Source organism: Geotrypetes seraphini, chromosome 2 (genome assembly GCF_902459505.1).
Source record: "Geotrypetes seraphini chromosome 2, aGeoSer1.1, whole genome shotgun sequence".
Lineage (NCBI taxonomy): Eukaryota > Metazoa > Chordata > Amphibia > Gymnophiona > Dermophiidae > Geotrypetes > Geotrypetes seraphini.
Genome location: NC_047085.1, coordinates 344,959,721 through 344,987,374, shown reverse-complemented (window position 1 = coordinate 344,987,374; position 27,654 = coordinate 344,959,721). Strand labels below are relative to the sequence as shown.

General features: G+C 42.6%; 1 protein-coding gene across 1 annotated transcript in view; it reads left to right on the top strand.

The window, feature by feature from the left end:
* The window catches only part of EZH2 (enhancer of zeste 2 polycomb repressive complex 2 subunit), a 378,737-nt gene that overhangs the window by 233,122 nt on the left and 117,961 nt on the right, over positions 1-27,654 (top strand). Inside the window, 5 exon segments of the mRNA XM_033930316.1 lie at positions 5,556-5,719; positions 12,806-12,837; positions 12,839-12,898; positions 20,050-20,160; positions 20,915-21,152. Coding sequence (XP_033786207.1) covers positions 5,556-5,719; positions 12,806-12,837; positions 12,839-12,898; positions 20,050-20,160; positions 20,915-21,152 — 605 coding nt within the window.

Sequence of the window (27,654 nt, the reverse complement as noted above, 5' to 3'; positions counted from 1 at the left end):
TATACCCGAATACAGGATGTCCAGTGCAGTACTTGGAGAGACCCCCCAGTAAAGAGACTTGGGAGTACAAGTTGACAAGTCAATGAAGCCATCGTGCAATGTGCGGCGGCAGCAAAAAGAGTGAACAGAATGCTAGGAATAATTTAGAAGGGGATCACAAACAGATTGGAGAAGGTTATCATGCCGCTGTATTATGCCATGGTACGCCCCCACCTGAAATACTGCGTCCAGGTCGCCGTACATGAAGAAGGACACAGTACTACTCGAAAGGGTCCAGAGAAAGCGACTAAAATGGTTAAGAGGCTGGAGGAGTTGCCGTACAGTGAGAAATTCGAGAAACTGGGCCTCTTCTTCCTTGAAAAGAGGAGACTGAGAGGGGACATGATCGAAACATTCAAGATAATGAAGGGAATAGACTTAGTAAATAAAGACAGATTGTTTATCCTCTCCAAGGTAGGGAGAATGAGAGGGCACTCTCTAAAGTTAAAAGGGGATAGATTCCGTACAAAGGAAGTTTTTCTTCACCCAGAGAATGGTTGAAAACTGGAACGCTCTTCCAGAGGCTGTTATAGGAGAAAATACTCTCCAGGGATTCAAGACAACGTTAGACAAGTTCCTGCTGATCCAGAATGTACACAGGTAAGGCTAGACTCAATTAGGGCACTGGTCTTTGACCTAAGGTCTGCCGCGTGAGCAGACTGCTTGGCACGATGGACCACTGCTTTGACCGAGCAGCAGCAATTCTTATGTTCTTCTCCTCTTCAGCTCAAACCACCAGTCGGGACTCCCCCTTCTACTGATTTCACACAGTTCCTCTGCATGCTTTTAAAAAAATGCCACCCACTCAGTGAGGGCATTTAAACCTTGTGGAGAAACCATGTCAAGTTCGTATATCCAGCAGTGATTGGCAACAGCGGTGGTTACAACATGAACAACACTGGTTCATGTAGCAGGGATGGAGAATGTACAGGTCAACTATCTCAGCCAGCAGACTGTGGACCCAGGGGAGTGCTCGTCCCAGACAGCCTTTCAATGCATTTTGCAGTGTTGGGACGACTGATGGTCTATCTCAGTGGTGTCAAACTCAAACCCTTTGCAGGTCCACATTTTGGATTTGTAGGTACTTGGAGGGCCTCAGAAAAAATAGTTAATGTCTTATTAAAGAAATGACAATTTTGCATGAGGTAAAACTCTTTATAGTTTATAAATCTTTCCTTTTAGCTAAGTCTTAATAATAATATTGTAATTTATAGCTAAAGAGACATTTGATCAAGAAACTGTTTTATTTTACGTTCGTGATTATGATAAACATACCGAGGACCTCAAAATAATACCTGGCGGGCTGCATGTGGCCCCCAGGCCGCGAGTTTGAGACCTCTGGTCTATCTGATGGCTTCGGCTATGACCAAGAAAGCAAGCTGTTTCTTCAGCTGAAGAGCCAAGTCTGGAAGTGCTGGACTGGACACTTTTGTACAACTGTGGTCAGAGAAAGAGCTGCTGTACGTGTTTCCCCTGTGCCAGGTTCTCCACAGAATAGTTTTCCATCCTTATGAGTCTTTTCAAGACACGACTCTTCTGGATCTTACAGTGAAGACAGTTTTTCTGGTGGTTATCATCTCAGCAAGATGATTCTCAGAGTTGCAGGTACTTTTATGCAGGGAGCCGTTCCTCAGGATTACAGAAGCTGGGGTCTCTCTGCACACAGTGCCTTCTTTTTGACAAAAGTAGTTTAGGCCTTTCATGTTAACTAAGAGATCCTACTACCCACGTTCCAGTTCTTGGGATCAAAGAAACAGGCCAAAGTGTTGAAACTGCTGGATGTGAAGAGAAATTTCCTCCTTTATTTTGTAGTGACTAATGACTTTCGGCTTTTCAGTCATTTTTTTTTGTCCTAACCAGTAATAATAATAATAATAATAATAAGTACAACAAGGTGGGGCAAGCCAGCATCTAAGGCATCTATTTCCAAATAGATTCAAATGGTAGTTTTGTCAGCATACATTAGCTGTGGTACATAACAGCTGCCAATGTCTTTGAGAGCACTTTCTACAAGAAGTGTAGCTTCTTCAGGGGTGGAAGCACAGGCAATCTTGCCTGAGGAGATTTGCAGAGCAGCTTACATAGTCCAGACTTCATACTTTTGCAAAGTTTTATAGAGTGGACGTAGCAGCACAAAACAACTCCGCTTTGGGTCCTCAGTATTAAGGGCAGGCTTATCTGTCCTGCCTTAGTTTCCAGGGACTTCTTTGTTATGTCCCATAAGTCAGGACTCTTGTGCATTGTGCAACAGAAGGGAAGATTAGGTTCTTACTTGATCATCTACTTTCTGTTAGTAGGGCATATGAGTCCTGATACCCTATCCTGTCAGTGTAGTTTTCACCTACTTTATGTATCAAACAGGTGTATCTGTCCAGAACTCATGTCAGTCAGATATACAGTCAAACCTCGGTTTACGAGTAACACGGTATGTGAGTGTTTTGCAAGACAAGCAAAACACTCTTGCAAATCGTGCCTCGCAAACCGAGCTTTGGCTCGATTTGTGAGCCCCCACTCCCAACAACCGGCATTGCCCCACCCTGCTTGCGAGCCCCGACAACCGGCATCACCTGCACGCCCGTCCAAACCCTTACTGCAATCTGGCACCAGCATGCAGCACCAATCCACAGGACGGGTCGGTGTCAGAAGAGCCTGCCTTTTGCCACTGATCTTTGCTGGGCTGGGCCTTGAGCATCTGCGCATGCTCAAGGCCTTCTGGCTCCCGCTGTCTCCGGCACCGGCATGTCCTGTGGGTTGGTGCTGCGTGCCGGTTCCAGATTGTGGGTGGGCGGGTGATGCTGTTTTTTGGGGGTGGGGGCTCATGGGCGGGGTGGGGGTGATGGCGGTTCTTGGGGGTGGGGGCTCGCGGGTGGGGTGGAGGCGATGACGGTTGTCGGGGGTGGGGTGGAAGTGCACCAGTGGCCTTGGGGGTGAGTATGTCTTTTGGGGATGTGGGGTGGGGTGGAAGCGAGCAGGGCTGGTGGCTTCGGGGGGGGGGGGGATTGTGGAACCAATAAAGTGAGTTTCCCCTTACTTCCTATGGGGAAACTCGCTTTGATATACAAGCACTTTGATTAACGAGCATGCTTCTAGAAAGAATTATGCTCGCAAACCAAGGTTCCACTGTAACGAGTGCAATGCAATGTTATCATTACTAATGCAATTCAGAGTATTCACACTCCATAAATATTAGTACTGGTTGCACTTTGCTAGGTGGCTGCTTATTCCACTTTATATGTTTTGATTAATATATATTGTTTATTATATGAGGGGGTGCTGAAAAGTTCTCAGCCCAACCAACTTCCTAAATTCTGAGCATTATTTTGCCACTGTAGCTGAAAAGCATGTTATTTTAATTTGCAAACTGCCAATTTGCAGAATCTTGCCACTGTAGCTGAAAAGCATGTTGTTTTACTTTGCAGAGTGCCAATTTGCAGAATCGTAATGTTATGTTTTGACATTGTTTCTGATCATTGATTGAACCATGTCAATGAAAAGTGTGTAATTTTTTAAGGTGTAGAATTTTGAGTCACCATGAAATTCCTATTTCTGCAAAAGAAAACTAAAGGAAATCCATGACTGTTTGATGCAAACATTGAGTGACAAATGCTCATTAAACTCCACAGTTAAGTGGTGTGCAAACTTTCAGCATGGAGATTTTGAGACTGAAGATACAGCAAGGTCTGGGAGACCTCAGACAGTGTCATCTCATGAAATTGTTGACCATGTCTATGACCTGATTTTGGCAGATCAATGAAGATCAGTTAAAACAATTGTTGAGACACTACAGATATCCAGGGGACGTGTTGGATGTATAATCCACGAGCAGTTGGCAATGCAGAAGCTGTCAGCTAAGCGGGTACCTAAATGGTTGTTTTTTGTTTTTTTTAAATTTCCTTTGGCCTCTTAGTTGGTTTCTAAGTATATGGTAAGAGTGAATCTGTGATAATCAAGAAGACTAGGGAGAGGCTTGGAAGTAGGAGATTTAATTAGTGAGGATTTTCTTTAATCAGAAACAGGTAACGATTTGATGAGAGTAATGCATAGCAGTATAAATGTAATGTGAGCCAAGGGGTGGGTGGACTGAGGGATAAAGGTAACCCAAGTTGCTGTCACCTTATCACTACAACACTGTGAAGACTTTACCTGCTTTCTACCATCTGAGTAGGCCAGGCTGCATTGCTGTGAAGATCACTGCAAGAAAATGGTGCTGCAAAAATTCATCTGCCTCATGTGGTGGTATATCACAGTTTCCCTCTTCTAAATTAATCTCAGTTTAGCAGGGCAAACCGTAGCCTGTGGGATATTATGACAATAAAGGATCATCTTCACCTCCCTATATTGCATCCACAGGCAGTCTGAAGTTTTGCTTACAAAAAACTTCCTGTACCAAATGACTGAGCAATTACTTGTACTCCATGGATTGAGTAAGAATAGGAGATCTATTTTCAAGGCCTCTTATCAGATGGGTAGAAATATTCTTTGAGGCCTACAGAGTAACCTCATTTTCAAATATCAGAATTGAAGATTCATTATTTCAGGGCTTAGGGCTGCTTTTCAGGTCAAGGAAACAGATGCTTCACTGGATATGTGTAAGGCAGCTGCTTGGAAGTCGGTGGCAGTGCCTTCTGATGTATTACCACATTGGTAAATGGGAATAATCTGATGGAGATTTTTGATGCAGTGTTCTTCACATCATAATCAGTCATTCATAGAGAGGTAATTGGAAGATTTTTAATGGTGCATTTTAGGACAAGATGTAATAACATTGAAGTTATTGGGAAATAACTATGCAGTTTTTATTAAAGTGATGTGGTTAGTAAATGAGTTTTAATATAACTTTCCTTCCATATACAGGTACTGTTATGCAGGTTTATTGGGACAGTTCTGGGGAGAAGCAACATCAGAAATAGTAAAGATAGGAAGAGTTCATAGACTCCAGACACGCTGCAAAGTTTTCAAGTTTATTTTGTATTTGATATACCGCCCATCGATACAGCCATTTTGAGCGGTGGTGGTTTCAGTCCATCAGGGTAGCACTATACCTATTCATTTAATAAAGTCTTTTTTTAGCCTCACATTATCATTTATTGCCAGTTTGTGCTCCAGGCTGCTCATATTGCTGGGTTTTAAGAGGTTCTAAAAAATTCTGGAAGAAAAATCCATAAACCAATATTAGCCAGGTAGACTGGAAGAAGCCACCACTTTTTCCTTTGCAGTGAGCAATAAAAATCTCATCAGCATCCTGTCTGGGTACTTGTGGGCTAGATTAGCCACTGTCTGATGCTGGATTTAGTGAACTTTTTGGTCTGACCCTGCATGATGCATTTTGTATTAGCTTTTTGAGAGTACTTCTAAGCCATCAGTTACTACTACTATTTATCATTTCTATAACGCAAATACTATTTATCATTTCTATAGCGCTGAAAGGCGTACGCAGCACTGTACATAACATTCAATAGACGGTCCCTGCTCAGATGCTCCCTTATTATCTGGTAATCCTTCTGTTTGATTTTCAGGTACAAAGAGCTAACAGAACAGCAGCTTCCAGGAGCACTTCCTCCTGAATGTACACCAAATATTGACGGACCAAATGCTAAATCTGTTCAGAGGGAACAGAGCCTGCATTCCTTTCATACTCTCTTCTGTCGGCGGTGTTTTAAATATGACTGCTTTTTGCATCGTAAGTGTGGCTAAAGCTTTTTTCTTAACCTTTTCATAGATGAGGCGTGTATTTAGTTGCTACATTTGCCTAAATCCTTTTAGTTGCCTCAGGACTGTGCCTTGACTTCCTGTGTACTAAATAGATTTCAGACTTTAATGTAAGGATGATATACTGCAATGTACAGCATTCCTGCCTGAACCATGTGACTAGCCCACTATCTATATAATTTAAGAAGCAATTGTGTCTTTTAGCATTTTTTTTTGTCTATTATAGTCATTCTAAAATGAGGCTGTATTTTTTTTTCCAAAATACTTTCTTTCTCTGTATAATCACTTCTGCTTCTGTATCTCAATAAACCTTCAGTCAAAGGCCACTACCAAAAGAAGGCAATATACTTTGCAACATGTCTTGTTCCCAGAACACATTGGGAGTAATTCTATAAGGAGCTGCCTACTTTTAGGCAGCAAGAATGCATGAAAATGCTGGTATTGTCATTTATATGCATATGTGGAGATAGATGCATAAACAACCATATTCTGGCAATGCATAATTCTGCAAGTACGCTCCAGTATTTGATGGCTTGTACAGGCATTCATATGGGAGGGATTTGGAAAGAGCACACACTTATGCATGTAGGTTACAGAATACTATACTTTGGTACGTTCTTTTGTAATCTGGCAGATTCTCCCCTAAACTACTAGCAGTACAGAAATAACAGTGGTAGCAGTTTATTTCTCTGATCTCTCATTCAGGCCTATATGCTCAAAACTCACCATGTCTTTAATGATTGAAGCTAAACCAGTTTTAACTGGTTTAGTGTCTAAGTATTTTACCTACTGATGCACATAATGGATCCCTGTGGTCTTTTCCGTGCTTCCTAGTAGCCTCTGACTCTGCTATTCAAATGTTGTAGAATGAGGTCATTAATATTAAAATGAGCACTCCAAGCAATGCCTTGCTGATGCACAAAATGAAGCACCAGTTTTTAATGTTCTGAAATCAACGACATGTCTGGAGGTGCTAGTAGTAATTAAATAAAAAAGCACCAAACAGCTGAGCAGCAGGGGAAGCCCCGAAGCAGCCTCCTGCTGCTCAGCTGTTTGGGGCAGGAAGAGTTGTCTTTTTTTTTAATGGACACAGATGTTGTGCATGTGTTACATACTCACAAAGTGAATTTGTTTACCTGTAACAGGTGTTCTTCGTAGACAGCAGGGGACTGTAGCCACACTGGTGAAGTCCTCTGACTGAACCTGTGTGATGATGCTCTCCCCTAGATTCAGTAGATTTTTTTTTCTACTGAGCATACATGGCCTACCTTGCCTCTGGAACTCCACCCCCCTCAGCTGTCAGTTATGCCATTAGCTTAGAGAGTATTTGTTATGAGGGGATGGAGGGTGGGCAAGTGTGGTTGCATTCCTCTGCTGTCTATAGAGAGCACCTGTTACAGGTATGCAACTTCACTTTCTATGGAGACAAGCAGGGGAAATGCAGGCACACTTGCTGGTGAGTCCCTAGCTTAAAACTGAGATAGGCGGAGGATAAAACTCATAGCGCAAATAAGTTTCAGAGGACTGACTGTCCAAATTGTGTATCTTGTGCTGAACTTTGATCCAAACAATAATGCTTAGTGAAAGTATGAACAGAGGCCCAAGTTGCTGCTTTGCAAATATCCGTAATTGGGACTGATCTCCAGTTTGCAATTGAGAAAGCTGTGGCTCATATTTGATGTACTCCAATTTGTTCTGGAGGAGATAATCACACCCTAGCATAGCAAAAAGAAATGCATTGAGCAATCCATGAAGATATAGTCCGTTTAGATTCTGCATTTCCTGAATTGGAGACAAAAAGTTGATTAGTAGTACAGATAATCGCAGTTTTGTCCAGGTAAAACAAGTGCCCTCCTGCAATCCAGTGTTTTTCTGCTAAAGAAGGATGTGGAGGAGGGAAAACCGATGGTAATATTATAGATTGATTGATATGGAAATCCATTGCTGCTTTTGAAAGAAACTTTGGGGGGAAGAGTGTGGTTTATAGTTTACTATGGGTTTAATCAAAAGAAAAAGAATATTTATATTGTATATTTTTGATTAAATGTTAAAGGAAAGGGGGGGGTGGGAAGGGAATAAATCTATATATTTGATGTTATATTAGAAAGAAATTCAAGTGATGTATTTAATATCAAATGTTTTATTATTTGTACACTTGATGTAAGATTAAAAATGAATAAAGAATAAAAAAAAAAAGAAACTTTGGGTGAATGCACAGTAGCACTTTATTAGAAAAAAAAAATTTGAAGGTATGGAGAATAGATGGCTAACACTTGCAATTTGCTAACTCTTTTTGCTAATGTAAGAGCTACAAGAAATGCTGTTTTCCATATAAGGAAGGGTAGTGTAGCAGACTCCAAAGGTTCTAAAGGTCCAAGACAACATTGATGTCCCAGGTTGAAGGTGGGGTGTGAAGTGGAGGACAGAGGTTGTTAAGACCTCATAGGAATCAAGAAACTAAAGGATTTTGTGAAATTGGTCTTCCATCCAGCAAGGAATAGTACACAGAAATAGCTGAAAGATAGAGTTGTACAGAATTGGTCTTAAGACCTGAATCTGATAAGTTTAGCAAGTAGGTTAAAATATGATCATTCGGGCAAAGCAACGGATCTTGAGCTTGTGAGCGTGTTATGAGACAAACTTTGTATTTTTTGCTCTACAGAATGTACTGGACCTCGGTGAGGCTACAAAAAGATAACAAGCGCTCCAATAAGTGTTGGCCCTGTCAACTTAATCTGGGTACATTAGATCATCTATTATTTCATTGCCCACAGATTCAGGCTTTTTGGAAATCTATATGGAGCAAAATTACTTCAATTCTAGAAGTTTCTATTCCATTATCGTATGGAATTGTTTTATTCGGTACCTCATTGATGCCTAAAAATCCCCATGATGATTATAAAGATAGACTTCTTGTTATGGAGTTGGGTTACAATTATTCACAAGAAACTGGAAGAATTGGGATCGTCTAAAGTTGGCAGAGCAAAAAGTTGAATCTGATTATTTAAGATTTGGAGCCCATTGGATTTGTTTATTAGGCATCATTAAAATTTAAGATGGATTCATATTATTTTGTTCTAAACATATCATTTAATACACATCCAGGTCAGGGATTGGGTGGATGGGGGATTAAAGATGTTTCATAAATTTGACATAGTATGAAAAGTGTTGTTTGTTGAATTTTGATAATATAAGTGTTGCACTTTGTATAAGTTGATTGCATAAAACTAATAAAAATGATTAAATTAAAAAAAAAATCTGATAACCAATTCTTAATCCAGAACTGAACTTTGCCACCTATCCCATGACTCTAATTTTCTCAGGAGCCTCTCATGAGGAACTTTTATCAAAAGCTTTCTGAAAATCTAGATACACTACATCAACTGGCTCACCTTTATTCACATGTTTATTCACACCTTCAAAGAAGTCAAGCAAATTGGTGAGGCAAGATTTCCGTTGGCTGAACCCATGCTGACTCCATCTCATTAAATCATGTTTGTCTACGTGTTTCACAATTTTATTTTTTATAATTGTTTCCACCATTTTGCCTGGCACTGAAGTGAGGCTTACCGGTCTGTAATTTTCCGGATCTCCCCTGGAACCCTTTTAAAAATCGGCGTAACATTGGCTATCCTCTAATCTTCAGGTACTGGAATTTATACTGCTTGTGAACACATATGGGGCTGAAGATAGGCCGAAAGGCAGAACTTTGTACTAGTAATGTTTATTGAGGCATCAAAATCTTAGAAATTTCCATGGGAAGGATGAATAAGCATCTTTGAGATCCAACACGACTAACCAATTGTGTTGTCTTAGAAGAGGAGGAACTGCTGGAAGTGAAATCATATGATATTTTTCTTTCTTGAGGTTTGCATTTAGGGGACAAAGATCGCGAATATGACGGAGGTCGTGCGTTTTCTTGGGAATGAGGAAAAATCTTGAATAAAATCCCTGGTAATGTTACTGTTTGGAAACATCTTCTATGGCATTATTTTGAAGCAACAAGGAGATTTCCTTTGTTGAGGTATACGATGATGCGGAATGTTGGATGGAGGCAGAAGATAAGAGTGAGGATGACTCGGAAGGAAATTGAAAGAGTATCCCTGTGAAATTATCGTGAGAAGCCAAGAGTCTGTTGTGATGATTTTCCATGCTGGGAAAAAATTGGTTAGTCACCCCCCTCTATTGGTAGAGGGTCAAAAAGTAGGAGCTGGTTTGAGCGGAGGAAGTTTGGTAGCTGATAGCTCTTACACTCTCTTGGATGTTTCTTTTGAACAAATGAAGAAGTCTGGGTCCTCGTGGTCCTGGCATAAGGAGTGAAGCGCCTCCGAGGATACTATTGAAAAATTGTTGATGATATGATCTGCGATAAGATGAAGGATTAGCAGATCTGCGATGAGGCTGGGATTGATCTATAGAGTGCGCGGAGAGCTCATACATAGCTGTAGAATCTTCCGTAAGCTGTGACACTGTAGCCTTCACTTTTTCTCCAAATAGACTATCTCCCAGACTGGGGGTGTCAGCTAATTTGTCATGAAGATCTACCCGAAGGTCAGAGGTTTTGAGGTCAGGCTCTGCGACACGCCACAATGGCTACTGCAAAAATTCTTGAAGTCATATTATAAGCATCATAGTTTTTATCAAATGAAAAGTAGACTCTTGTAATGCTATATAAAGGTTTGGAATTTCCTCTGGGGAAGCCGCTTCCAATTGTTGTAGGATGGAGTACTGGAAATGTAGGATTTGTAATTGATGGGCCATGGTTTTTGATATGAGCATGGAGCCCTAATGTGGCAGGTGTTGTAAGTCATGTTCCGGCGCTTTCTCAACTCTATATTTCAGTTCTAGCCTTTTGGAAGCCATGGAAACCGATTGTAGTTTTTGCCAATTAGCTCTCTATAGATCTTGTAGTACCTGGTGGACCTTGGGGGGGGGGGGGAGTGGGGTGCGGGGAATGAAACCTGTAGAAGGAGTTTAGCAAAATTGAAGGATTGCTTGAAAATCTTTTTTTATTAAGTGGCAAGACAGACTGGTTAAGACTTAGCAGACTAGACACCTTTTGAAGAAATTTTGGATAGGAGTATTCTTCCAGGTAACCTTACTGCATTGATGTCTGCATTTGAGAAGGAGGGTCAGTATCCAGAGAAGTGGGCTCTGGTGAATCATACCACACATGAGTCAAAGACATTTGCTATTGAGGCAAAGGGCAAAGTGATGTGCGCTGAGACCAAGAAATATCTGGAGCAAAGGCCCGGATTCTATAAACGGCGTCCCAATTGTAAGCAGCAGTAGGTGTCCTATCGCTGTCTAACCAGCCAATTGGGATGCATGTTTAAAAAAAAACCCAAAACTCCACCTACATTGGGGGCTCTTCCGGGAGCCTAGGGAAGCACGCAAGCCTGCCTAAGCTCGCCTAAGGCTAGGCGTGGGCGTGGTTTGGCCCAGAAGTAGACTTAGATGGACCTAGGCGGCTGTATGCGTCTCCCTAGGCCAGCGGGAGATGCATATAATGTAGGCCAGCAAAATGCAGGCCTACAATGTAAGTAGATGCGACTGCTGAGCTTATCACAGTAAGGGATCTCCCTGCTATGATAAGTTTAGTGACCGCGGCTGCCCATTCCTCCCCTCCCCCAAACAATTGCAACAGGAGCAATGCCCAGTCCCTCCTGCCTGGCAACTCTCTTCCATCCCGTAGATCAAGCCTTAGGCCCCTCCTTGGTGTATCCCACAATGCACCAGAGAAGGGCAGGCCCGCCATTCAGACAGAGGCAGGCAAGCCGGAGGGAGGACCTGACCTGCCAGCCATTGAAAAAGGTTAGAGAGGAGTTTGGGTGGGGTTAGGAGGGGTTCTATTGGGGGGTACGGAGGTCCGGGGGTGAGCTGGGAGATCTATGGATAGGGTACAGTAGGAGGAATTGTGCATTCCTCCTGCTGGTGATCTACTGGCAGGAGGAGGGGGGGTTCTGGCAGGAGGGATTGGGCAACCCTCCTGCCAGCGATCTACGGTGATGGGGAGTTTATGATAATATGTGAATGAAGTATGAGTGTAAAAACTATTAATGATAATAGGTGAATGAGGTATGAGTGTAAAATGATGAGTGGATGAGTGAATGATATACATGAAGACGGTGAAAGCCTAATCTATATCCCTTCTAATTTTGTTTTTTTGTTTGTCGCTTTTGCCACCTGCATATGTAACAGTCACTCAACATTTTACACTCTTACCTCATTCACCTATTATCATTAATAGTTTTTACACTTATACCTACAATCATATTTGTTGGGTTCTTTTTTTATCCTAGGCATTGGTGGATTTTATTGCATCTTTCAATTGACTGAATAAATGCCTGCATCAAGAATATCTTTTCCACAGTTTCTTTTGATATTTGGTCTTTCCATTCACTGTGGAAGTGGTGGGGTTTTCTTCTTTTGCTGTCGACAGATGTCTAGGTAGACCATTTCTATGTTATCTGAATACTTATCAATATCAAGTGAATATCAGAAATTTTAAGCCAGATCTTTTTTACTGCATGAGACATTTCTAAACAGCAAATTCAGTTGGTATTTGCTTACCTCATGCATTTTGAATTTGGCTGAATGATGCCCAGAAAAAATAATGTAAATGTCTATTTTTTCTCTTTTTAGCAGTGTAAACTTTCAGGGATCATTTCAGAACTGAAGTTGAAGTGACCTTTTTAAGCTGGTAACTTGCAAGTCTAACTGAGGCAGCATATTACCATAACTAAGGAAAAGATGCTTGAGAAATGATTCTTAAATGTAGGAGTGTATTTTTTAAAGTGTATCTTCAATTAGCCGAAAGGCTAATGCGGTATATAAACAAACATTTATGTTATGTTGTGTTATTTATGTTTGCTATATTGGATTGGATTAATTGTTTGAGCAATTGTGAAATAACACCTGGAAGGTGAATTGGCTGGCCATTTTCCCAGCAGGTGGCTAGGCCACACATACTTGGAAGGTAGGCTTTTTGAAACTATTTTATGAACACTTGTAGCAGATTTTTTTTTTTTTTAAGTTTAAAACTTTTTTTTAACAGCTTTTCATGCAACCCCCAACACTTACAAACGGAAAAAACACAGAAACTGCAGTTGATGGTAAACCCTGTGGAGCTCACTGTTATCAGCTTCTGGTAGGATAATTTAATTTGCTTATTAGTTAGCTAATCTGTTTTTGACACTTTCATCTTTAATTTAAGGTGAATAAACTTGTGCTGATATTCTTTTTGTTTTGTCCATGTAGATTACATAAACAGATGACAATACCTGACTTGTTATAGAATTACTTGAAAAATTTAATCTATATGTCCTCCCAGTTGTTGGATGTATGATGATAAACAGAATAGGACCCACATGCAGTATGGCTTGAATGCTGTTGCATAGTTTAAAGTACATCTGGGAGTGCAGAGGGTACTAATTTGTTCCTAAGATTTTCATCACGTGAGAGAACAACAGTGGATCTTTTGTTCTGGAAGCAACAATGTATGAGAAGGTGCTGACTGAGAAAAGCAAGCTGTTATTATTATGACTGCCAAATTCAAAAGCAGGGGTCACCCTTCAGAATGTACAAGTTTTCTGCTGTAAAAGTTACTCCAAATGTATATTGAAACGCTGTGAAGACTTGTTATTTATTTACTGGACATACAGTTAAGAAAATCATCAAACAACATTGACATGTCTTGGAGATACATCATTGCTTCCAAAACAAGAGACTCGGTTTATATCATCCTTTATGCCTTTGCTGTTGATTTCTCTTTAAGGACTCCTGAGGAAGGCAGTTTGCCGAAACATGGACCATGTTGGGACCTGTTTTTGTCCAACCAACATGAACTTTTCTGCATTGGAAGTTTGATTTGGATATTGCAATTAAGTATTATGATAATAAATCATTTTGTGTCTACCCAGATAATGGATCCTTCTTTTCCACCAAGCTGTGTTGGGTTTTCTCCTTATGAGTGGAATTTTCTTGACCTCTTTCTTTTATGACTTTCTTTCTTCCCAAACAATTTTTTTTATTTAGCATGCCAAGGCTTATCTTTAATGTGCCACCTCTTGTGCTTATGCATTTATTATAATCTCCTTCCATGTTCCTGTTTTCATGAATGGTGATTTTAATGCCATTCAGCATCTTCTCTGGAGTATATGCCACTTCAGTTTTCCTCTGGGCTTCATGGATTTATGTGAACTGTTTGGTTTCTGCCACATAGAGTATGTCCTCCTAAGGGCATTTTATTCATAACTGGTTATGTCTTTCTCAAGAAAGCAGTGTGATCGTGTGTCCCTCTTTCACCCCCTAACCTCTCTCCCACCACTCTTATAGGTAAAAATGCATGCATGTTCACAATGTACATATGTGACAAGAAAATGAGGCAGAGCTAAGTTAGGAAGGGAAATTATGTGCAAGGATTGCATAATTTAATTCCTGTATATAATTCTACTGTGCTCTGTTGCATTCCTTTGTCTTCTGTCCTATTCAGTAAGCACACAAATCCTGTCACCCTTAGCTTTCTTAATATAAAACATTTGCTGATCATAAATTTGTGCAGTATATCTTACTTTCTGGAGAAAAAATTACTTATTCATATACCCACTCGCGGAGATTCACACACTGGAATGAATTACTGGTAGTTTTGTGGTAGTCTGGCGTCAATAATCAAAAGTATAGAATGCCCAGCTCTGGAGATTCCTTCAGGACAATACAACAGGCCATGTGGGCCATAAATTTGAATCTCTGAAATATATTTCTTTGGGGGAAATATTAATAGGTAAGAGATTAATGTTTTGCCCCAATCTTTAGATTAAAAAATAACCAAAAACAGTTCATGTTCATATGATTATTCTGGCACATATAGTATAAATGAGAGATAACTATAAATAATTTTGATATTTGAAATACTTTGTTCAAGGAGCTATATAAATCTAAATTGTTATTTCTTTAGAGACAACTTACCAAAGTAATATAATGCTCACAGAAACTAAACTAGAAGCATGCTTAACTGGAGAAGTTGCTTCCCTGAGCATCCCCTTAGTTTGATCTTTCTGAGCATCATATTACTTTGCTAATATCAAGCAAATCTTTCTTTTGTGTGTGAATTTGTAAGTGAAAATTTAAAATAAGATACCTTTTATTTTGCTTTGACTCACTAAACTTGAGAAGCTTGAAAGGTGCATCTGGTGCAAATTGTACTAGTATTCATTAAGGGAGCCTTCCTGTTCTCAGTGCTTGTTGGGGGGAATAGACATTTCCAGATACCCTATTAGGCCCTTTGTCTGTAAACTACAGCATCAGCTGGCTGTAATAATTCTAATTAGTCACAGGAGAGCTGGTAAAGCTCAGTAGTTATCCCCCCCCCTCACCTCACGCCCCCCCCCACACACACACACAATCTCCTGTTAAAGCAGTTAGTATTTTGCATCATAAATGGTTCTTTTTACATTAGAGTAGCATGATTGTTTTTCAAGCTCACTGATAAATTAATATTTTTCCCTAATGTGCAAATCCATGGCAACCCATATGTCAGCATCAGTACTTCCATTTTCATTTATCTGCTTTGTGGCTGATTCACAAAACTACAGTATTTGTGTTTCACCATCCATTTCTAAGTGTAAGGATCCAGAAGATTTCCAGATTAGAGAGGGCTCAGTTACCACACCACTCTGGTGGTTGAATCTGTACTCAAAAGGGCTAGGTCTCATGCCTTGGTACTCCCTGGTAAAGACCTAGAACCTACACTCTTTTGGGAGAAAGGCTTATCAGGCCTTGATGCTAGTCTCCTACATCCAGGATTACTAGCTCTACATAAGCATCTACTTAAAGTTTTTGCTCTCTAGTGTGCTAGACTTTGCAATCACATTCCCCATGGAAACAGGCTGCTGAGCTTTGCCAGATAGCCAAAAGATGGGAGGAGTGTCTGATATTTGGCCAGGGACACATACAACACTTTTGCCATTGCATCTAGACTCTTCACTTTAGGTGTAAGGATGTACAAACTCTCATGGCTCCCATCTTTGACCTTGAACCTGCGCTTCAGGAGAGGTTAGAAGACATTCCTTGGTAGGGAGACAATCTTTGGGAACAAGTTGGAGGAGGTTGCTGACCATTAAAAAAATGTATTGATAACATCCAATCCCTGTCCTGGCAGCCTCCTTATAAGAACATAAGAAATGCCTCCGCTGGGTCAGACCCGAGGTCCATCGCGCCCAGCAGTCCGCTCACGCGGCGGCCCAACAGGTTCAGGACCTGTGCAGTAAATTTCTATCTATACCCCTCTATCCCCTTTTCCAGCAGGAATTTGTCCAAACCTTTCTTAAACCCCAGTACTGTACTCTGCCCTATAACTTCCTCTGGAATTGTATTCCAGGTGTCCACCACCCGTTGTGTAAAGAAGAATTTCCTAGCATTAGTTTTGAATTTGCCTCCTTTCAACTTTTCCGAATGCCCTCTTGTTTTTTTATTCTCTGAAAGTTTGAAGAGTCTGTCCCTCTCTACTCTCTCTATGCCCTTCATGATCTTGTAAGTCTCTATTATATCCCCTCTTAATCTTCTCTTTTCTAGGGAAAAGAGTCCCAGTTTTTCCAATCTCTCAGCATATGAAAGGCTTTCCATCCCCTTAATCAGTCGTGTTGCTCTCCTCTGAACTCTCTCGAGCAATGCCATATCCTTCTTAAGGTACGGTGACCAATACTGGACGCAGTACTCAAGATGTGGGCGCACCATTGCCCGATACAGCGGCAGGATAACTTCTTTCGTTCTGGTTGTAATACCTTTCTTGATTATACCTAGCATTCTATTCGCTCTCTTAGCGGCAGCTGCGCACTGTGCTGTCGGCTTCATTGTCATGTCTACCATCACCCCCAAGTCCCTTTCTTGGGCACTCTCATTCAAAAACTTCCCTCCCATCGCATAATTATACCTCGAGTTTTTGCTTCCCACATGCAATACTTTACACTTCCCAACATTGAATTTCATCTGCCATCTCTCTGCCCATTCCCCTAGTTTGTCCAAGTCTCTTTGCAATTCTTCGCAGTCCTCCTTTGTCCGAGCTCTACTAAATAGTTTGGTGTCGTCCGCAAATTTTATTATCTCACACTTCGTCCCTGTTTCTAGATCATTTATGAATATGTTAAAAAGCAGTGGCCCAAGCACCGAGCCCTGCGGAACACCACTCGTGACCTTTCTCCAGTCTGAGTAGTGGCCCTTCACCCCTACCCTCTGTTTCCTACCTTCTAACCAGTTTCTGATCCATCTATGCACGTCTCCGTCCACCCCATGGTTCTTCAGTTTCCTTCTGTGTCTTCTTCAAATAGGAGGTTTTCTGACAGGTCTTGTAGTTCCTACTATTCTCAAAGGCGTAGGTTTACTATTTTTATTTGTCCCTTGCAGCAATCCAAAGCCCAACGCCCTAAGGCCCACAGAAGCTACAGCCTACTCCCCAGACAAAAGCAGGGGTAAGCTTTTGACTGGCTTCAGGAGAGTATAGCCTTCGTCAAAGTATCTGTTTCAGACAATCTGATGGTAGGAGGAGGCTGAATTTTTAGCTTTCTTGGTGGCCTTCTTTTAACCTCTGATAGGGGGGTACTCCTGGATACGCTCTCAATTGGCAGCAGACACCTCCAAATTGCCCACCATAAGTGCCTCTTCTCAGCATTTGGCATGAGTAGTTACTTGCAGAAGAACTCTGTGCCCATCTACAGGCCTATGCACTTGAGCTTGTCCCACCAGGGCAGGAAGGGCAGGGATTCTATTCCAGGTATTTTTTTGAAACCAAGAAAATGGGGCAATTTTGCCCTGTCCTCAACCTAAGAACTCAGAACAAATATTTGGTCAAAAAAAAGTTGGGAATTGTTTTCTAATATAAGCAGAATATGAAATAATATTACCTCTCATGTAGCCTTAAAGGCATCCCATAAATTTTCCATGGAGATTTCATCCGATATATTAAATTGGAAAAATTTTGTGTCCGCAAGCAATGTATTATCAAATCTCCAAACAGATCTGCTGTACTCTTGTGTGAAGCCTGATACTCTCTTGGTTGAAATCTTTGCCACTCATCTCTACAACAAAATCGCTCAGTGCTGTTCCAGATCCAGGTCACACAGTAGACTCACTGGATGCCTTCATCCCACAATGGTGGGGAATGTCTGCTGAATGTATTTCCTCCCATTTCTCTAATAGGGGAAACTGTTGAAAATCAAACAAGATCAGGAAACCATGATCTCAGTTGCACATTACTGACTGAGACAGATCTACTTCCCTCTACTTTTGAACTTTCACTATTTTCGGACCCTTATCACTCAGAACTAGGTGTCCATTCTGCATACCAACCTCTAGACCCTAGCCCTCATGGTCTGGATGTTGAGAGCGTAGAATTTGCCTTCTTGCATTACTGGCTTCTGGTGGTGTTCATTGAAATGGTGAAGTTTGCTGTCCAATGCGAGGGCAAGGCCCTAGATCCTTTTTGTCCTACATAAAAACTGCTTGAGTACTTCCTACAACTATCTGAGTCTGGTTTGAAGACCAAGTCTGTAAGGGTTCACCTCTGCAATTAGTGTTTATTGTTCTTGTGTGAAGGACAAGTCCATCTCTGAACAACCTCTAGTTGTTTTTTCATGCGAGGTTTGATGTTGACAAAGCCCCCTCTCAAACCTCTTATGGTGTCTTGGGATCTCAATGTCGTTCTTACCTAGCTGATGAAAGTGCCTTTTGAACCTCTAGACTCCTATCAGCTGAAGTACCTGGCCTGGAAGGTCTTGTTTTTGGTGGTGGTCATGAGCTTCAGGCCTTAGTACTTCTTCTACCTTATACAAGATTCCACCATAATAGGGTAGCTCTCCACATACATCCTAAGTTTTTTTCCTAAGATGATGTCAGATTTGCATCTTAATCAATCAGTCAGTCATTCTGCCAACATTCTTCCCAGAACCGCATGCCCATCCCGGCTAAAGTGCAAGGCATAACTTAGTTTACAAATGAGCCTTGGCCTTTTATCTGGAGTGCACTAGAGTCCATAGACAGTCCATCCAACCTTTTGTTTCTTTTGATCCCAACAGGATGGGAACAGCCATTGGTAAGCACACTTTATTCAGTTGACTAGCAGATTGCATCTCCTTTATTTATACCTAGTCTGGGATGACTCTAGAGGGTCATATCAGTCATAATGACAGAGCCATGACTATCGGTAGCTGAAGCCATCTTCCATTGATAAGATTTGCAAAACTGCATTGTGGTTTTCAGTCCACACATTCACATTTCATTGCTGCCAAGAGCAGGATACGTGATGCAACAATTGATTTGGTCAGACAGCCCTGCAGAATGTTTTGATGTCTAGAATCCAACTACACCCTCCTAGGTCCCATTTTATACAGTTTTAGGCTACATCTCTACAGCCAGTTTCTATTTCTTTGAGATTGATTGGTTATAGACAGACTCACCGTTGTTCTACTGTTGTTTTTGGTGAGCCTGTTAGCTAGGGATTCCCAGATGTAAGAATTCTGTGTCCTGCTTGTCCTCAGAGAAAGCAAAGTTACTTACCTGTAGCACATGTTCTCTAAAGACAGCAGAAAGGTATCCTTAAAACTCACCTTCCCTAGGAATTGAATTCTTTCTTAGCTATTTTATGTTGCTGAGGGGGCCAGTGCTCATGGGTTGGGCAGGAAGGCACCTGCAAATGCACAGTGGTACCAAAGCTTTTACACGCTGGGTAGCATCTGCACTGTCACCCAGATGTAAGGATTCCTGTCTTACTCTCCTTGCAGAACACCTGCTACAGGTAAGTAACTTCGCTGAAGGGTAGAGCTTGAAAATCAGCCTTTATTGATAGATAACGCACCAGAGAAAAACAGTTGTAATGCTCTGGTGGGAAGAAGTGGTTTCAGTCCCAAAGTGCCTCTTTTTGAAGGTACAGCTTTACTACCTCACTAGAGCCCTTTGCAGTTTTTAAGAAAAATTTTTTTAAAAATATTTGCCTTAGGATAAGAATCTTTTCAATTACACTTATGAAGTAGTCAAGAGTGTGCACAGTGTTTGTTTAAATAAAGAATTAGAAAAAAAAAAAAAAAAGTATGACTTTGGTCTCCAGCATATCTTGTTAAATTTGGCTTTGATACTCATGCAATTGAACTTGAGAAATCTTAATCTGCAACACTTTTCTCCCTTTCATTTCCTCAGAGAAATGAGCTCAAGGTTTAACATGCTTAAAGCTTTTATTAAGTTTAAACAAATGAGTGCAAAAGTGGTGGCAGATTTGTTTTTTAGATTATCATTTTTTTTTCTCTTTTCATTAAGTGCAGTGATGTTCAACCTGGCAGGAAGCAGCAGGACAATTGGTCCCATCATCAATATGCTACATGGAATAAACCTTATTTACTGAGAACTGTTAGATGTCCTGAGCCAAAGGTGAAAATATCTAAGAGGGGTCATGGGCAATTTACTAATAATATAGTCTACTAACAGAGAACCTTTTTAAGTTACTATTGCAGCTTGTAGGTTCCTACAAGCTTTTGTCATAGCCTGCTAGAACTTACAACTGGTTAGTTGACATGCACAAAATGAAATAAGTGAACAATGTAAAAAATAACTTCAAGTGCTTGGCATATTCATTTGCATTCCTGTCTGACATAATTATAACTTAGATCTTTGCTGCAGATTCTTTCCTCTTTTAGACAAATTTAGTAGAATATCATTATAGATGTGTATCTGGCCTGTTGATAAACTGTTATAATAAAGAGCAAATATCAGTTAAGTTGATATTTTCTCTTAATATAGTATTATATGTTTTATTTGTGGACTACCTCAATTCATTTGGAATGAGTGATAACTTCTGGAAAACTATTTCTGAATTATTTTCTTATTGAACGTTCAGACTGGCTTTTCTCTACATCTATGCTGCTATGGCTCCTTGAGGCCAAGTAAATCTAGCTTTCTAAAGATCCTGTTTCCTGTCTACTTAATGTTCAAAACTTTAGCCTTTCAATGGACTCAAAAGCATCCTGGCTACAAACTGAATAATAATCTATAAGTATAAATGCATGTTTTGAATGAAAACATTCTGTGCACATTGTGAAGTTGTATAGTTTGTATTTGCATGACAATAAAGCAAAAAACCCAGCTTTATATTTGAAACAAGTATGGAAACTGTCATTTGTTTTAGGAGGGAGCAAGGGAATTTGCAGCAGCTTTGACAGCAGAACGGATAAAAACGCCACCAAAGCGTCCAGGTGGCCGTCGAAGGGGAAGACTTCCGAACAGCACCAGCAGACCTAGCACACCAACAATTAATGCGTCAGAAGCAAAGGACACAGATAGTGATAGGGAAGCAGGGGCTGAAACCGGAGGTGAAAACGACAAGGAGGAAGATGAGAAGAAAGATGAAACTTCAAGTTCCTCTGGTGAGATCAATAGTGAAACTTAATCTTGGCAATAAAATTTTATTTGTAAGTAGAAAATGATGGGATAACAAGTTTTCTAATTCGGGCATTCGTGAATTGATTGCTTAATTGAAGTCTGATCTTTGTTTCCTGCCATTTTTACATAGGTTGTGTCTTCAGTATGTTCCCTCAATAGAGCATTCACTCAAAAAACTTTAATGCTAAGAAATGCAAGGTCATACATTTGGGCTGCAAAAACCTGAGGGAACGGTAGAGGATAGGGAGTGAAGAACTTATGTGCATGACAGGAGAGCGGGATATGCATGTAATTGTATGTGATGATCTTAAGGTGGCCAAACAGGTGATGGCGAAAGCTAGAAGGATGCTAGGGTGCATATGGAAAGGTATGGCCAGTAGTAAAAAAGAGGTATTGATGCCCCTGTATTAGACTCTGGTGAGACCTCATTTAGAATATTGTGTGCAATTCTGGAGACTGCACGTTGAAAAAGATATGAAAAAGATGGAGTTGGTCTAGAGCAGGGGTGTCCACACTTTTTTTGGCTTGTGAGCTACTTTTAAAATGACCAAGTCAAAAATGATCTACCAACAATAAATATTTTAAAAAACATAAAGCACTCTGTAAGCAGAGAAAAAGCACATATTCTTGACTGATGGGTGACGGCACCGACGGAGCCCCGGTATGGACAATTTTGGAGTGATTACACTCTAAGAACTTGGAAAGATCTAGCAGGCCGCACCGCGCACGCGCGAGTGCCTTCCCGCCCGACGGAGGCGCGCGGTCCCCAGTTAGGATAAGCCAGCTAAGAAGCCAACCCGGGGAGGTGGGTGGGACGCAAGAATATCTGCCTGCTGTCCCTGGATAACACCTGTTACGGTAAGTAACTGTGCTTTATCCCAGGACAAGCAGGCAGCATATTCTTGACTGATGGGTGACCTCCAAGCTAACAAAAAGAGGGATGGTGGGAAGGTTGGCCATTAGGAAAACAAATTTTGTAAAACAGATTGGCCGAAGTGTCCATCCCGTCTGGAGAAAGCATCCAGACAATAATGAGATGTAAAAGTATGAACTGAGGACCAAGTAGCAGCCTTGCAGATTTCCTCAATAGGCGTGGAGCGGAGGAAAGCCACAGATGCTGCCATAGCTCGAACTCTATGGGCCGTGACAGAACCTTCCAGTGTCAGTCCGGTCTGAGCATAACAGAAAGAAATGCATGCTGCCAGCCAATTAGACAACGTACGTTTAGAAACAGGACGTCCCAATTTATTCGGATCAAAGGACAGAAAGAGTTGGGGAGCTGATCTGTGGGGCTTAGTACGCTCTAAATAGTAAGCTAGAGCCTGCTTACAGTCCAAAGTATGCAGAGCTTGTTCTCCAGAATGAGAGTGAGGTTTCGGAAAGAAGACAGGCAGAACAATGGATTGGTTGAGATGGAATTCCGAGGCAACCTTAGGGAGAAACTTTGGATGTGTACGCAGAACCACCTTGTCATGATGAAAGACTGTAAAAGGTGGATCAGCAACTAGTGCATGTAGCTCACTGACCCTCCTGGCAGAGGTAAGAGCAATAAGGAAAAGTACCTTCCAAGTGAGAAACTTGAAAGGAGCGGTAGCCAAAGGTTCAAAAGGAGGCTTCATTAAGGCGGAAAGAACCACATTGAGATCCCAGATCACCGGAGGGACTTTGAGAGGTGGTTTCACATTGAAAAGACCCCGCATGAATCTGGACACCAAGGGATGAGCCGAGAGAAGTTTTCCATGAACTGGCTCATGAAAAGCAGCAATAGCACTGAGGTGGACTCTGATGGAAGTAGACTTGAGGCCAGAGTCAGACAAAGAAAGAAGATAATCCAATAAGGTCTCCACTGCAAGGGAAGTGGGATCATGATGATGAAGAAGACACCAGGAAGAAAACCGTGTCCACTTCTGATGGTAACATTGCAGAGTGGCCGGTTTCCTGGAGGCATCCAGAATGGAACGAACGGGCTGAGACAAAAGAGTATCATGAGAAGTCAGCCCGAGAGAAACCAAGCTGTCAGGTGCAGAGACGGAAGGTTGGGATGCAAAAGGGTCTCCTGATGTTGCGTAAGCAGAGAAGGAAACAGTGGAAGAAGGAAAGGCTCCCTGGAACTGAGTTGAAGTAGAAGGGAGAACCAATGTTGCCTGGGCCACCGTGGAGTAATCAGAATCATGGTGGCTCGTTCCCTCTTGAGCTTGAACAAGGTTCGTAACATGAGAGGCAGAGGAGGGAAAGCGTACAGGAACAGATTGGATCAATCGAGGAGAAATGCATCCGCTGCCAGACGGTGAGGGGAGTAGAGTCTGGAGCAGAATAGGGGCAGCTGGTGATTGTGAGAAGCTGCAAAGAGGTCTATCTGAGGAGTGCCCCACTGAGCGAAGATGGACTGTAGAGTTAAAGGATCGAGTGTCCACTCGTGAGGCTGGAGAATTCTGCTGAGCTTGTCCGCTAAGGAATTCTGTTCTCCCTGAATGTAGATAGCTTTCAGGAATAGTTGGTGATCTGTGGCCCAAGCCCAAATCTTCTGGGCTTCCTGGCACAAGAGGCGAGAGCCTGTCCCACCCTGCTTGTTGATGTAGTACATTGCAACTTGATTGTCTGTGCACAGCAGGAGGACCTGAGGAAAGAGAAGATGTTGGAAGGCCTTGAGGGCATAAAACATCGCTCTGAGTTCCAGGAAATTGATGTGATGTTTCATTTCCTGGGCTGTCCAAAGTCCTTGAGTTTGGAATTCGTTCAAATGAGCTCCCCAGGCATAAGGGGAGGCGTCGGTGGTGATGACAAGTTGATGAGGAGGTAGATGAAACAGAAGACCTCTGGAGAGATTTGAGGATATCAACCACCATTGTAGAGACTGACGAAGAGATAATGTCACAGATATGTGTCGTGAGCAAGGATCCGTCGCTTGGGACCACTGGGTAGCTAGTGTCCATTGAGGAGTGCGCAGGTGAAGACGTGCGAGGGGCGTGACATGAACTGTGGAGGCCATGTGACCCAAGAGTATCATCATTTGCTTGGCAGAGATGGAACGTTGTGGAAGCACCTGCTGACATAGAGATTGAAGAGTTTGAAGATGGTTGGACGGCAGGAATGCTCTCATGAGGACTGTGTCCAGCACCGCTCCAATGAATTGAAGTCTCTGAGTGGGGATGAGATGAGATTTGGGTAGATTGATCTCGAAACCCAGAAGCTGTAGAAACAGGATGGTTTGGTTGGTGGCCAGGAGCACTGTTTGAGATGAATTGGCCTTGATTAACCAATCGTCCAGATAAGGAAAGACTTGAAGGTGGTGAGAGCGTAGAAAGGCAGCCACCACAATCAGACATTTGGTGAACACTCTTGGAGAGGAGGCAAGACCGAAGGGCAGCACCTTGTATTGGTAATGACAATGATTGATCATGAAGCGGAGGTACTGTCTGGAGGCCAGATTGACCGGAATGTGAGTGTATGCCTCTTTGAGATCGAGGGAGCATAGCCAGTCGCTTTGATGGAGAAGAGGATAAAGAGTTGCCAGAGAAAGCATCTTGAATTTCTCCTTGACCAAGCATTTGTTGAGATCGCGAAGATCTAGGATGGGTCTGAGATCCCCTGTTTTTTGGGGGAGCAGAAAATAACGGGAGTAGAATCCCTGCCCCTTCTGATCTAGAGGAACTTCCTCTATGGCGTTCAGGAGGAGGAGGGATTGAACCTCCTGAAGAAGGAGAGAAGACTGAGAGGTGTTCAAAGCAGATTCTCTTGGCAGACTTTGTGCAGGACGTGTCTGAAAGTTGAGAGAGTAGCCGTGGCGGATGATGTTGAGGACCCACTGATTCGATGTGATGTTCTCCCAACGGCTGGTGTAACAAGAAAGACTTCTTCCTATGGGTCGAGGGAGATTGGCAGAAGGTGGAATACTGGCTATGCTTTGGAGAACCACGTCAAAAGGGTTGGGTAGACTTTTGTGGTGGAGGAGGCTTCACCTGTTACTGCTGGGCTGGCCTCGGTGGTTGTCGCTGTTGCTGACGCTGACGTCTAGGCTGTTGAGTAGCCGGTGGCAAGGGACGGGCAGCATAGCGGCGCTGGTAGGCAGATTGTTGGCGAAAAGGCCGAGCAGGTGGAGTCTTTTTCTTAGTCTTCAGGAGAGTATCCCACCGAGTCTCATGGGCAGACAGCTTTTGTGTAGTGGAATCCATGGACTCTCTGAAGAGCTCATCACCCAAGCAGGGAGCATTTACTAGGCGGTCCTGATGATTTACATCGAGCTCTGAGACTCTGAGCCATGCCAACCGACGCATGGCAACAGACATAGCCGTGGCTCTAGAAGTCAATTCAAAAGTGTCATAAATTGACCGAACTAGGAACTTGCGTAACTGGAGAAGAGAGGAAGAACAGGCATGAAATGCAGATTTCTTGCGGTCAGGGAGGTACTTTTCAAAAGCAGCCATGTTTTGAATGAGGTGCTTTAAATAAAATGAAAAATGAAAAGCGTAGTTCCCTGACCTATTGGCTAACATGGCATTCTGATATAAACGTTTGCCAAATTTGTCCATGGCTTTTCCTTCTCTGCCAGGAGGGACTGAGGCATACACACTAGCTCCCGCTGATTTCTTAAGTGTGGATTCTACCAAAAGAGACTCATGCGGGAGCTGAGGTTTGTCAAAACCAGGAATAGGGATAACCTTGTATAAGGAGTCCAATTTACGAGGAGCTCCTGGTACAGTCAGGGGAGTCTCTAAATTTTTATAAAAAGTCTCTCTTAAGATGTCATAGAGAGGAAGTTTGAGAAATTCCCTTGGAGGCTGGTCAAAGTCCAGAGCATCAAGGAATGCCTTGGATTTCTTCGACTCAGCCTCCAAGGGAATAGAAAGAGATTCACACATCTCTTTTAAGAAAGAGGTAAAAGATGTGGAATCCTGCTTAGAAGAGGGATCAGCAACAAGTTGATCTTCTTCATCAGAGGAACACTCACCCTCAGAGAGAAAGGGCTCTTCAGAGTCACCCCACAAATCAGGGTCCCGAATCTGAGAGCCACGATCTCGAGACTCCGGAGTGGAGGGTTCCAGGTGTCGGGTTTTGCGTGCCGACTTACCCGACCTCATAGACACGGTACCAGGAGATGTGACATGCTGCGTCGGTACCGAAGTCTGCACCGCCTGGTGTTGAGCTCTCGGTTCCGGTGCTAAGATTGGCATCGAAGTCGAGGAAGCAGTGTGAACCGGTACCGACAAAGTGGATGCCGATAAAAGAGGGCGCTCCACTGTCAGTACCGGTGGCTCAGACCGGACCGGGACTGGAAGGCTCGGTGTCAAAAGTGTGGGAAGGAGTTGTTGCAACTGCTCCTTAAGTTGCACTTGCAGGACAGCAGCAATCCGCTCGTCCAGCGAAGGCACCGGTACCGCCTTTTTCTTCTGCGCTACCTGTGGTGCCGCTCTACGCTCCGAGGATGACGAACCCGATGTCGAGGGGCTCACCTCAATAGGAGCGGAGCGCTTCCGTGGGCGCCTCGAGGTCGGCAGGATTGGACTCGCTGCTACTGAGACCGGAGGATGCTCCAACGGAGATGGCTTCTTAGCCGGCTTACCTGAGTGTTGCGACGCCGGCGCGGTGTTGCGTGGCGTCGACGAAGTGGGTGCCGACTGAGGTGGTGCCGATGCCGGTGTCGATGTCGCAGGGTCAGACATATCGGCACCGAAAAGCAAACGTTGTTGGATTTGTCGGTTTTTTAATGTACGTTTTTTCAAAGTGGCACAGCGGGTGCAGGTAGAAGCCTGATGCTCTGGACCCAGGCACTGTAAGCACCAATTGTGCAGGTCCGTAAGAGAGATAGGCCGTGCACACCGCTGGCACTTTTTAAAACCTGGCTGGGGGGGCATGAAAGGAAAAACGGCTTCTGCCAAATCGAAGGCCGAGGCCTCGATGGCGGCAGCAGGCCCCGCCGGGGCAAAACCGACGAAATGAAGAAAAAAGAAAAAAACTGTTTTTTTTTTTTTAAAGAAAATAATAAAAGAAAAAAAGGAAATATAATTTCCAAAAAGATTTCGCGAGCGGGAAGGCGACAGAAAAAAATCTTTTCAACAGCCGTTGAAAAGTGCGACTTCTTAGCTCCGCGGAAACTAAGAAACTGGGGACCGCGCGCCTCCGTCGGGCGGGAAGGCACTCGCGCGTGCGCGGTGCGGCCTGCTAGAACTTTCCAAGTTCTTAGAGTGCAATCACTCTAAAATTGTCCGTACCGGGGCTCCGTCGGTGCCGTCACCCATCAGTCAAGAATATGCTGCCTGCTTGTCCTGGGATAATGTTAATTATCATTTATAGTTGGTTTTTTTTCAAAGAGGTCAAGGCAGATGACTTTAAAATATGCAATGTCATCTCAGTAACAACTATACAAAAATAGACAAATATACCCCCCTCCATTTTACTAAACCGTGATAGCAGTTTTTAATGCAGGGAGCTGCGAGGGGCATTCAGTGTAGCTCCCTGTGCTAAAAACCGTTATTGCAGTTTATTAAA